The 13,137-nt window shown below is 44.2% G+C and overlaps 1 protein-coding gene across 1 annotated transcript in view; it reads left to right on the top strand.

The window, feature by feature from the left end:
- The window catches only part of FIBCD1 (fibrinogen C domain containing 1), a 198,688-nt gene extending 186,917 nt beyond the window's left edge, over nucleotides 1-11,771 (top strand). The window contains exons 7-8 of the mRNA XM_053696244.1: nucleotides 3,754-3,933; nucleotides 9,406-11,771. Coding sequence (XP_053552219.1) covers nucleotides 3,754-3,933; nucleotides 9,406-9,665 — 440 coding nt within the window. The 3' untranslated portion in view covers nucleotides 9,666-11,771. The remainder of the gene's footprint in view (nucleotides 1-3,753; nucleotides 3,934-9,405) is intronic.
- The last annotated feature ends 1,366 nt before the right edge of the window (nucleotides 11,772-13,137 follow it).

Raw genomic sequence — 13,137 nt, 5'->3', positions numbered from 1 at the left:
TATGATAAACAACTAAGATGCATATAACGGCTGATAAAACCACAAACAGGCTACTCAAAGTTGTTTTTTATTTCAAAAGCTAGGATAGCTTTAATATCCATGTTATTGTGAATCAGAACACATGTACAATACCTTACAATACTGTAATAGCACCATCCCCCCTGCAATAAAGCCCCCAGGCCATCCCCCCTGGCCCCTGCAATAAAATTGTGTCCCCAGTCAGGCCCCTGCACTAAAATGTTGCCCCAGGCCCCAGCCCCCTGCAATAAAATAATGCCCCCAGTCCTGCTGCAATAAAATAATGCTTCCAGCCCCCTTGCAATAAAATGATGCCCGCGACCCCCCTGCAATTAAAATGATGCCCCGGCCCCCCTGCAATAAAATGATGCACCAGCCCCCTGCAATAAAATGATGCCCCAGCCCCCCTGCAATAAAATGATGCTCCCCAGCCCCCTTGCAATAAAATGATGCCCCCAGCCCCCTTGCAATAAAATTATGCCCCCAGCACCCTTGCAATAAAATAATGCTCCCAGCAATAAAATGATGCCCCAGCCCCCTGCAATAAAATGATGCCCCCAGCCCCCCTGCAATAAAATGATGCGCCCAGCCCCCCTGCAATAAAATGATGCTCCCAGCAATAAAATGTTGCCCGCCAGCCCCCCTGCAATAAAATTATGCACTGTGCCCCCCCCTGCAATAAATGATGCCCCCAGCAATACAATGAAGCCCCCAGGCCAGCCCCCTGCAATAAAATGATGCCCCAGCCTCTGCAATAAAATTATGTCCCCAGGCTCCTGCACTAAAATGATGCCCCCAGGCCCCAGCCCCCCTGCAATAAAATGATGCCCCAGCATGCTGCAATAAAATGATACTCCCAGCAGTGAAATGATGCCCCCTGAGCCCACCTGCAATAAAATGATGCCCCCAGCCCCTGCAATAAAAAGATGTCCCCAGGCCCCTGCACTAAAATAATGCCCCTAGGCCCCCTGCAATAAAATGATGCCCCCAGCACCCCTGCAATAAAATGATGGTCCCAGCAATAAAATGATGCTACCAGCCCTCCTGCAATAAAATGATGCCCTGAGCCCCCCTGCAATAAATGATGCCCCAGCAAAAATATGAAGCCCCTAGGCCAGCCCCCTGCAATAAAATGAGGTCCCCAGGCCCCTGCACTAAAATGATGCCCACAGGCCCCAGCAATAAAATGAAGCCCTCAGCCCCACTGCAATAAAATGATGCTCCCAGCAATAAAATTATGCTCCCAGCCCCTCTGCAATAAAATGATGTCCCCAAGGCCCCTGCACTAAAATAATGCCCCCAGGCCCCAGCCCCCCTACAATAAAATGATGCCCCAGCCCACTGCAATAAAATGATACCCCCAGGTACCCTTGCAATAAAATGATGCCCCCAGCACCCTTGAAATAAAATGATGCTCCCAGCAATAAAATGATGCCCCCAGCCCCTCTGCAATAAAATGATGCCCCCCAGCAATTAAAGATGAAGCCCCCAAGCCCCAGCCCCTGCAATAAAATGATGTCCCCAAGCCCCTGCACTAAAATAATGCCCCCCAGGTCCCCTGCAATAAAATGATGCCCCTAGCACCCCTGCAATAAAATGATGCTCCCAGCAATACAATGATGCCCCCAGCCCTCCTGCAATAAAATGATGCCCTGAGCACCCCTGCAATAAATGATTCCCCCAGCAAAAATATGAAGCCCCTAGGCCAGCCCCCTGCAATAAAATGAGGTCCCCAGGCCCCTGCACTAAAATGATGCCCACAGGCCCCAGCAATAAAATAAAGCCCTCAGCCCCACTGCAATAAAATGATGCCCCCAGCAGCCCTGCAATAAAATGATGCTCCCAGCAATAAAATTATGCCCCCAGCCCCCCTGCAATAAAATGATGTCCCCAGGCCCCTGCACTAAAATAATGCCCCCAGCCCCAGCCCCCCCTACAATAAAATGATGCCCCCCAGCCCGCTGCAAGAAAATGATACCCCCAGCACCCTTGCAATAAAGTGATGCCCCCAGCACCCTTGCAATAAAATGATGCCCCCAGCCCTCCTGCAATAAAATGATGGCCCTCGGCAATAAAATGAAGCCCCCCAAGCCCCAGCCCCCCTGCAATCAAATGATGTCCCCAGGCCCCTGCGCTAAAATGATGCCCCCCGGCCCCAGCACTATGCAATAAAATTAAGCCCCCAGCCCTGCTGCAATAAAATGATGTCCCCAGCACCCCAGCAATAAAATGATGCCCTGAGCTCCCCTGCAATAAAAATGATGCCCCCAGGCCAGCCCCCCTTGCCCTGCAATAAAATTTATGTCCCCCAGCTTGGCCCCTGCACTAAAATGTTGCCCCCAGGCCCCAGCCCCCCTGCAATAAAAATTATGCCCCTTGCAAATTAAAATGATTCCCTCAGCCCCCTGCAAAAAAATGATGCCCCAGCAATAAAATGATGCCCCCAGCCCTCCTGCAATAAAATGATGCCCTGAGCCCCCCTGCAATAAATGATGCCCCAGCAATAATATGAAGCCCCTAGGCCAGCCCCCTGCAATAAAATGATGTCCCCAGGCCCCTACACTAAAATGATGTCCCCAGGCCCCAGCCCCCTGCAATAAAATGAAGCCCCCAGCCCCGCTGCAATAAAATTATGCCCCCATGCCCCAGCCCCCTGCAATAAAATGATGCCCTCTGCAATAAAATGATGCCCCCAGCAGCCCTGCAATAAAATCATCACTGCACATTTGAGATTGTGAAATATACCAGCCACAACTGAACACACAAATTAACAAGATTAATGTAAAGTCATGTGTAAAAAACCACTCAGAGCTAATTAATTTAATGAGAAAAGGGGAGTTTTTTTTCTTGTAAAATCCAGTATATGCTCCAAATATTTACTGAAGATTTTCTAAAGCTCAAGTTCTCTCAAACCAACTTTTCATCTTCCACTTTTAAACTTTGTAAACTGTGTTTCTACACCTTTTCTTAGGTCCACTTGGTCACATGACTCCTCACTCCTGCGCTGCCTGCGATTTCCCCTGGCCCCACTCTGCTGACTGAGTTTCCTGACTGGTCTGACAGTAACTCTGACTGACAGCCTTCGGTGCTCCCGTCTCCTCACCTTTCAGCACCGCACCAGTCACTCTGTGCCCTCCTCCTCACTCCCGGGCTAAAATTTGCTCCGAAAATAAAAAAATGGCGCCAAAAAAAATGTATTTAAAAAAAAAAAGGGCAGAAAATTATTATTATTTTTTTTAACCGGTGCGGCGGGCCCCCCTGACTGCAGGACCGAGGCTGGCCGCCTTGCTCAAAGGCCGGCCTGATATAAACAATAAAAACCAACCGATCCCTTTCTCTGCTGAGCCATTTTCACTTCCCTATGCTAGAACCGTTTATTCAGGGTTCTGAGTGCCAGGCTGCTTGGATCCTGCAAGGGAAACTTAATTGACATCTGCAAACAGAAGTACTGAGTTTGTATTCTGCTGATATTCTAATCGACATGGTGAGAACAGTATTCAAGGCTCTTCCAGGTAATCCAGCTATGAGGATGGAGGAGGACATCTATATTACTAGTGCAGTTTACTGTGTGAGTCTAGACTCATATCCCCTTTACTAAAAAGAGGTCAGCCTTGACAGGTGCCAGAGTAAGGGCCACAAGATACAAATATAACATTGCTCCACTTACTGATGTTGTGAGCATTCCATTCTGTTGCTTTTCATTATGTGTTATTCCACTTTCTGTCTATCTACCAGGCCTCCAACGAATTTACTTGCTGACTATGCAGGCCCATTACCAGCTCCGTATTGACCTGGAAGACTTTGACAATGCCACAGCTTTTGCTCAATACAACAACTTTGGCGTGGGCTTGTTGTCTGCAAACCCAGAAGAAGATGGATATCCTCTTACTGTATCTGAATATTCAGGAACAGCAGGTACAATGTTACATTTGCTACACAGCAAGCATATTAAACACATTTTATGGCCTCATAAAAATACTTTTGTAGCTTTGGCGTAGCCTGTAGATTTGGTCCAAAGCCATGAATGTGTCCTGTGACCTCCTGACTGTGAATGATCCGCCAACTCTTTACATACTCAGTATGGTACTTGAAAGATTATAATCTTAATAAACCACCTGGATGGACTGAGTATTAAAAGTTTCTCCCCTTACAAGGGTCATAATGAATGTACACATAAGTCTGGTCGTTTCTATCTGTGATTTATGTTTTGACAACTCACTTCATTATTTACTACGCTATACCCGCTTTGCCACACACATAGATCCTCATTGTTTATCAAGACAGTGTTATCCCTCTATACTTTGGGACTGTCCTCTGATTGTGGTGTTGTGTCTGGCTTTAGGTATATCGGATTGCTGTAACATTCTCCATCACCTATTTGTGTTTTTGCGTGTACATATAGCTGTTATAATTGGCTATTTAATCACATCATTGAGCTTCAGCGTTTTGAGTTATTACATAGATCCTCCATGTTTTTGTTCATGACTAGCAGGTCCCTTTAATTCTATTAGGGGCTATCCTCTGATTGAGTTGTAATCTTCTCTATAACGAAGCTATACTATACTAGCCTATTCATATTGATACTCCTTGCTACATTTACCATGAGACGTCTCAATTAATTGAACTTTATAGTATTTCAATTGATTTTTTTTGTTTGTTTCACTTTTTCAGTTTTTATTTATATGACATTGTTCTTTAATAAATCCTATAGTGCTTTGAACATATGTATTTGTTTTTTTCAAGTTCTTGTCTTTTGCTTGTTTCAGGTCCTCCCACTAATTACTCCTTATATGTTTATTAAATTGGCATAATAATTTTTGCTGTTGCTCTTTATGTGTAGAGAGTGCTGAATTCCCTATCTTTTTATAAGGTTCACTTACCCTTATTATCTTTCTTCTAAAGTTGATATTATATTAATTTATAGGGTCTGCACCTCTAATTATATTATACACATATTTTTTGACTAAATATATATATTTTTTATCAGGTCCCTTAAAAACTATTTTCCACTTGAAAGATTATAGTTTGTATTTTTTTAGTTTGTTTCCAGTCTACAGATTATACATTTCTTTCCATAAGGCAGGGAGAGTCCATGATGATATTCCTTAGTGTTGGATAATACAACACCTGGCCACCAGGAGGAGGCAAAGACACCCCAGCCAAAGTCTTAAGTGTCACTGCCCCACTTCCCCTATCCCCAGTCATTCTTTGCCTTTTGTCGACTAGAGGAGGATGTCAGAGAAGGTGTCAGAAGATTCGGATAGTCCTTAAATGGGTATGTTCCCTTCAAGAAACGACTGGAGTTTTAAGTAATCATATAAACCCACTCAGTGAAGTGAATTGATGAATGTTAGAGTCTGGAGATGCAGGGAAAGTTTCTGTGAAGCGGATCCAGACTGTCTCAAACAGCTCCCTTGGCAATCAGTGTTAACGAGGTTACACTGCTTGCATTTCCACACTCAGGTCCCTGTCATGGAACACAGAGGCAAGGCGGTGTCACACTTGAGAGGCTGTATCTGTTCCACAGCATAGATCCTGGAGGGAAATTCCGCTTTTATTTTACTATTTAGCAGGGACTCCTGTTATTAGGGTCATAGTGTGACTCATTTTAACTCAATAGGATTAAGGGTTAATATCTCTTATTTCAGAGATTAATTTGGAACAGTTTGGGGATATATATTTATATATTTTGTATATATGTACTGCCTTGTTCTCTATGGAACACTTTGTGAAGGTTTGGGCTCAAATAGACTGCATACTTTTTTGGCAATGAAACAGACAGGTTAACTTTCATTTTTGTGAGATGCACAGCTTCTAATAGCTTTGCACGCTCCTTAGAGCAGAGGAGGTTCCTTCTTGCGCACCACGTCATCGGGTGCGGCTCATTACGTTTTCCTTGCAATCTTACTGCAGGAACTCTGGCAATCATACGGAGAGCGTCCTATAATTGTCTGGGTCTAAGAGGTGGTAAATGCCCCAGCCATTGGGGGTTTTAAAGGTGCCTCTTTTTTATTAATAAAAATGAGCTCTAGAGGAATTGTTGTTTACATTTTTTCTTTACTGTGGGATTGGATCTTCAGCAATGGAGGACTCTGATAATATGTTAGAAGGTTCTGCACATTCTATTATAAATAATAATACCTGTTTATATTGTGAGGATGCAGTGGTTTATCCACCTGCTCAATTTTGTTTCAATTGCCTGGGTACAGTTCTATAGTCTAAGAAGGGAGCTAAATCTACAACCCCCTAGCATAATTAGTCCCTCTGAGCTGTCAACCTCTCAGGATTCTGTAGTCTGGGAGATGTCTACTGTATCCCCTCAAACGCTTCACATGCAGTTCCCTGCGGCATGCCTAATACTGGAGGGGGCTTTTCCCTGCGGACTTGTACCACACAGTTACAATCTGCTGTGTCTGCGTCCCTGAGTGCCTTACCTATCTCTGGGAAATGTAAGAGAAAGGTTGAGACATAGTTCTACTGAATTAGATTCAGCTCATTTCCAATCATATCTAGCCAGTATGTCTCAATTGTCCAAGACTTCATGTACTAAATCCCCTCCTTCCGAGGAGCCCTGCTTTAGATTTAAGATTGAGCATCTGCGATTTTTGCTAAAGGAGGTTTTGGTCTACATTGGAGGTTCCGTAAGCAAAGTCTTCGAGAGGAACCCAAGATTCCTAAGTTAGGACAGGATTTATACGAGGACAGATAGGTGCCATTTTGACGCTACGCAAAGCGTACCACTATCCCTCTGGAAGATCGTTCTTCCTTTAGGGAACCCATGGGAAAAGAAGTTGTAAAGTTTCCAGAGAAGAATGTTCAACACACAGGATTTTTATTTCAACCAGCAGCGTCAGTTGCTGCCTGGACCTCCACCTACTGGTGTGACCTCTCTGTCAGAGCTTATCGAGGTGGAATCTCCCCTCAAGGATATTCAGGAGAGTATTAAGGGCTCTATGAATAGCTAATTCCTTCTTAATCTGTGATGCGGAATATGCAGATTAATACGTCTGAACTCAAAAGCTTTAGGTTTTGCGGTTCTAGCTCGTAGAGCTCTCTGGTTGAAATCTTGGTCTGGCGATATGGTTTCTAAATCCAGACTCCTTTCCTTACCTTTCAAGGTAAGTTTTGTTTTGTCCAGGTCTGGACTCTATCATTTCTACGGTTACCGGAGGAAAGGGTGCTTTCCTTACGCAAGATAAGAAAAACAGAACTAAGGGACGACAGTTCTCTAACTTTCGTTCCTTTCGTTCGGACAAGTCCCAGAGAACTAAATCGTCCTCCAAGCATGAGCAACCCAAGAGTACCTGGAAGCCTGCTCAGTCCTGGAATAAGTCCAATCAGACTAAGAAGCCCACAGATAACAAATCTGCATGAAGGAGCGGCCCCCGATTGGGATCGGATCGAGTAGGGGCAGACTGTCGTTTTTCTCAGACGCTTGGTTTCAGGATGTTCAGGACCCTTGGGTACTGGAGGTTGTATCTCAAGGGTACAGTATAGGATTCAAATCTCATCCGCCCAGGGGTAGATACCTCCTCTCAAGACTGTCTACAAAACCAGAGAAGAGGACAGCCTTTTTAGATTTTTTGTCACGGTACTCTGCATCAGAAAGAGGTCTGGGGTTTCTATCAAACCTCTTCATGGGTTCCAAAAAAAGAGGGAACCTATTCGAGTTCTGGACTTGTGCCTAAAACATTTTCTAAGCGTCCCCTCCTTCAACGATGGAGATAATCAGATCGATCTTCCCCTGGTTCAGGTAGGACAATTTATGACTACCATCGATCTAAAGGGATGCATACCTGCATGTTGCCGATCCACAAGGATCATTTTCAGTTCCTAAAGTTTTGCTTTTTTGGATCAGCACCCAGAGATACTTTACGAAGGTTCTTGGGTACTCTTATGGCAGTGGCCAGAACTCAAGGAAGTTGCAGTAGCAGAGTGTGACAAACTGGGAAGCAGACTTCCTCAGCAGACAATTTTTCACCTGGGGGGAATGGTCTCTCCACCCCGAGGTGTTGGAGGAGATTTGCAGCAGATGGGGTATGCCGGAAATAGATCTTATGGCCTCTTGTCTCATGCCAAATTACCCAGGTACGGGTCGAGATCGAGGGGACCCTCAAGCAGAGTTAATAAACGCTCTAGCGGTTCCATGGAGGTTCAGACTCTTTCCTTCATTGCCTTTTCTCCCCTTCGTGTGGTGGGCCGCGCATCAAGCAGGAGCTAGTATCTGTTATTCTAAATTGCTTCATCCTCGCCGCAAAGGGACCTGGTTAGCAGTATCTGGTGAGAATGTCCTCTTCTCCTCTGTGGAGGTTACCCTTGTCGCAGGGACCTGCTGATATCAGGGTCCCTTCCTACATTCAAATCTAGATTCTCTGAGGCTGACTGTGCGGAGATTGAACGCTTATTCCTAGCCAGGAGAGGATACTCTGAGAGTGGTCAAAGACACTTGGATTCAAGCTTGTAAGCCAGTTACTCGGCGTATCTACCATAAAGGTCATGGCAAATTTACTGCACCTGGTGTGGAGGAGGCATGGTTTTTCTTGGCATAAGGCTAAAAGTTGCAGAATTGTATCTTTTCTCCAGGATGGAGATCTCTGGAGGGACAGATATCGCCCCGTCGGTGTTGCTGCACAAACAATTAGCTGAGCTCTGACTAGAATCAGACCTGTGTCTTGGAGTCTCAATCTTGTTTTTCGTGTCTTGCAAATTTGATGTGTTTGCTTCGGCTGAAGCAGCTTTTGGGAGAAAGGTTTTGCAGGCTGTGGTGCCTTCAGACTAGGGCCCGCCCCTTTCTTTATTCCCTCCCGTTATTCCTTCAGTGTCCTCTGGAGCTGGGGTATTGTTTTCCCAACAGTAAGGAATATTGTTGTGGACTCTCCCTGCCTTATGGAAATAAAACAAAATTTATGGTTACCAGATAAATTATTTTCTTTCCTGGCAGGGAGAGTACACAGCCCCGCACTTAAGAATTTTTTGGGCAGCTCCCTTTTTGTTATTCTTCTGGCACCTTTATACCTTGATGTTTCTCCTACTTTTCCTTGTTCCCTCGGCCCGAATGACTGGGGATGGGGGAAGTAGGTGGGATATTTAAGCCTTTGGCTGAGGTGTCTTTGCCTCCTCCTGGTGGCCAGGTGTTGTATTTCCCAACAGTAAGGAATATTGTTGTGGACTCTCCCTGCCAGGAAAGAAAGGAATTTATCTGATAAGCATAAATTTTGTTTTTACTAACTGCTCATCTAGAATCACATTTAACCTGTGCAAATCCATTGTTATATTCTGCAGAGTACTATCCATATAATTAGCTTTGAGTTCATGTTTCGTTAGCATATCCTCAACTTTCCATCCTTGTTTTTGTCTTGTAATTTTGTTGTATTTTCTATCCTACAGGTGACTCGCTGGGGAAGCACAGTGGCATGAAATTCACCACCAAAGATATGGACTACGACCACTCCGAGAACAATTGTGCCAGCTTCTACCATGGGGCATGGTGGTACCGCAACTGCCACACATCCAATCTAAATGGCCAATACCTGCATGGGCACCATGCTTCCTATGCAGATGGCATTGAATGGTCCTCCTGGACAGGTTGGCAGTATTCGCTCAAATTTACAGAGATGAAGATTCGTCCCCAGAAGGAAGAGAAGTGACCTCATCCTTTTCTCTCTGTGGCAGTTTTACAGGGGGATGGCGATCTTTTATGGACATACTCATGATGGTGAGCATCTTTGTACAGTTAGAGGAGACATAGGGGACTGGAGAATGCACATCTGTTGCTATCAGTGTTTCCTTTACTGAGCAAACTGCCAAAAATATTTTAGGAGCACAACAGAGTAGAGCAAAAATGGAGATAAGTGGTAGAGACGGTGAAGAACTGGAATAAAAATACAGGGACAGGGCTAGGGAATTAAATGGTTGTTGTCCCCAATCCGGTGCTGCCATTATGCTTGCCACAGTCACATTTCCTGTCATTTATTGCTCTGATGTGAACATTTGAAGAGACTTAAGTGGACAATGCCTGGTATCTATTAAGCAATCAGTAAAGGGATCCAATGATTCTAATATAAATGAGACACATGGGGCCCCCTGGTCTACAAAGTATATTGTGTGTCCAAAGCTTTTATTATGGTGTCAGTAACCCGATAATGACCTAATTAGTGCCAGCAACATCCTGCCTAGCTGTGTATCGCTGGTGTCTATCTTGGTGTGTTGCTGGGGTTTTAACCTTGAGAGACATTGCAGGACATTCAATTCGTCTCTCTGAATCCTACAATCCTGGGGACTGGCAATGGTATTCACCTCTCACTGTATCCTGTTTTCTCTTGCTTTGTTGTGGTACCTTCCAGCCTCCTTACTTGCTGGATGTTAAAGTTTAGTATGTTTTGTACAACATTCCCATTTTTATCTCCCGGCTTTGTTTTGAAGAGTAGTGGGGGACGGAGGTGAGGTGCCACATTCACCAGGGCACAGGGTGTCATGTGACTGGCAAGTCAGGCAAACTACTGTGCCCCCCACATAATCTATGGAGCAAATATTATAACTTACTGTAGAAATCACTAATGTGAGGAAGGGCAAAAGCTTCTTGCTGAAATGTCCGGTATCCAGCAGACAACCAAAATCACTAGATAACTGGCAACATCCGAGCTGTATAGCAACACCTCCCATAATAAGAAAGTTGCACTTTTTTCTTTTAAGATGAATTGTTTTCAAAAGCACTTTCATGCTACATCTGATCTAAATACGCTGAAGTACCAAAGACTAGATGCAGTGTATCAATATCAGGGCCTTGTTCTTCCTCTGCCCCTACTGGTGCTGTAACAAACCACACATGGAATAATAAGCAGTTTTGCTGTCTATAATGACGTATCTGACAGAAGGGCAGTAAACAGAATATATTCAAGCCAAGCTGGCTGTATTATGTGACAACTTGCAGGGAAGCAGCTGAAACCCTTTTAACCCGTTGTCTGCCATCAAAAGATGGAATGCATTGCAGACCACAGTCAAGGGGTTAAACTTCAAAGCTACAAAATACTGGGGTTTTAAACTGCTGTACCTCATCGGCCGTCTATTAAAGGGACGCCAGCACATTTCAGTTTCAATTAGATAAATATTTGCAATATACTCTGTTAAACAAAAATGCTTCTAGCAAAAGCAATCTTGTTTTTAGTGACAAAAGCTATCACTACAACATTACTGCCTAATACCGTAGACTGCAAATAGAAACTGAAATGCACTGATGGGGCTTCAATTTCCCCTAGAATATCATATTAAATAACGTCATGATTTTATCCAGAAATTACTGAATATACTTTTATACCAATTTAGTTTAGGCATAAGTTTATTAACGCACCACCTAGACCTGGGGCCAAAAGCCGAGCCTTTCCGGTGCAGTAGTAAGTTTGCACTGACCCTCACCTCTTGTCCCTGCACAGTTGGACATTCTGTAATGAGTAAGGTTCGTGCCGCCAGCTTGTGAAATCATTAACGCATTTGCGAACAATCCCGTCTAAGTTACCTGTGCTGTGGCAGCTGGCTTTGTAAACAAGTGTTTTGTAAATTAAAGGAACCCAAGCGAATATAACCTGGCAGTTAATAGAGCATGATGACGTTTGGTTGGTTAAACCTGGAAAAAAAGCGTGAAAGGAAAATAAGTGAATGGGATTCTTATTAAAATGCATATTCTGCTATTGGAGAACAAACCTCCCTCCCCCCTCTCTTGACAAGTAAAATGATTTGCTTTTAATGTCTTGGTTAAATGAGCGTGAAGTCTTTTAATTTATCTGGTGCTGTGGAATAACTCAGCGTGAGCACCTGAGCTCCTGTCCTCTGCAGATAGCGCTGGGGGGACAGAGGCAGGGCTGGGGGGACAGGAGAGGTCGAGGGACAGTCACACAGCGGGAGGGAAATGAAGGGAGATAAAACCATTCCCAGAGAGGGCAGGAGAAGGAATAACTTGCAGATGGGAGGAGAGAAACAGATGGAAGAAAGATACAGTGACAAATACACAGAGCCGTACAGAGGAGGAGATACGGAGAGGAGAAACACAGATGGAGGGGTGTGAAACTAATATGGCAAATTAGAAAGAAAAGGAGAAAACCATAAAGAATGAGAGAGGAGACACAAGATGTAAAATGTGTGTGACTAAGGCTAGCTGGTGCTTAATGTGCAAAAAAGCTTTATGTATTAAAGTGAAGATGGTAACTCAAATATCTGATCTACATAGGATCAAAAACTTGTGTCACATGTGTTTTGCGTGCATGCATGTATGTGTCACATGTGTGTGCATGCGGCATGTTTGTGTTGTGCATGCATGCGTCATGTGTGTTGTGCATGCATGCGTCATGTACGTTGTGCATGCATGCGTCACGTGTGTTGTGCATGCTTGTGTCATGTGTGTTGTGCGTGCATGTGTGTTGTGTGTGAATTAATGTGTTATGCGTGCATGGGTGTCACCAGTCACGTGTGTTGTGTGTGCATGCATCATGTGTGTTGTGCTTGCATGCATGTGTCACGTGTTGTGTGTGCATGCATGCATGCGTCATGTGTGTTGTGCGTGCATGCGTCACGTGTGTTGTGTGTGCAAGCATGTATGTGTCACGTGTGTTGTGCATGCATGTGTCGTGTGTTGTGTGTGCATGCATGTATGTGTCACGTGTGTTGTGTGTGCATGCATTGTCACAGGTGCATGCTTGTGTCACATGTGCTCTGCATGCATATGTGTCAAGTGTGTTGTGCGCACATGCATGTCACAAGTGTGCGTGAATGCGTGTCACAAGTGTTGTGTGTGCATGCGTGTCACGTGCTCTGCTTGCATGTGTGTCACTTGTGTAAAGAGTGTACCCAGGCGCCAGACAATCGGAGGCTAAGGTATAAGGTATAGGATAATAAGATTAAAACATTTATTACACACTATTCAATAAACACAAATAACGTGGATCCATGCATAAAAGTACAATAAAATCAATATAATACAATAAAATGTTGCTATAAAAATTGTCTGTAGATCATAAAAGGTGAGATAGGATGCTGCACAAATGGTTAATTAAAAAATGCTGAACAATGGTAAAAATGATATAAAAAAAACAAAATATCAAAAATCAAAAACAGTTGTCCTAGGTGTGG

This window comes from Bombina bombina, chromosome 12 (assembly GCF_027579735.1).
Source record: "Bombina bombina isolate aBomBom1 chromosome 12, aBomBom1.pri, whole genome shotgun sequence".
In the NCBI taxonomy this organism is placed as follows: domain Eukaryota; kingdom Metazoa; phylum Chordata; class Amphibia; order Anura; family Bombinatoridae; genus Bombina; species Bombina bombina.
This window is presented reverse-complemented; position numbering and strand designations above follow the sequence as displayed.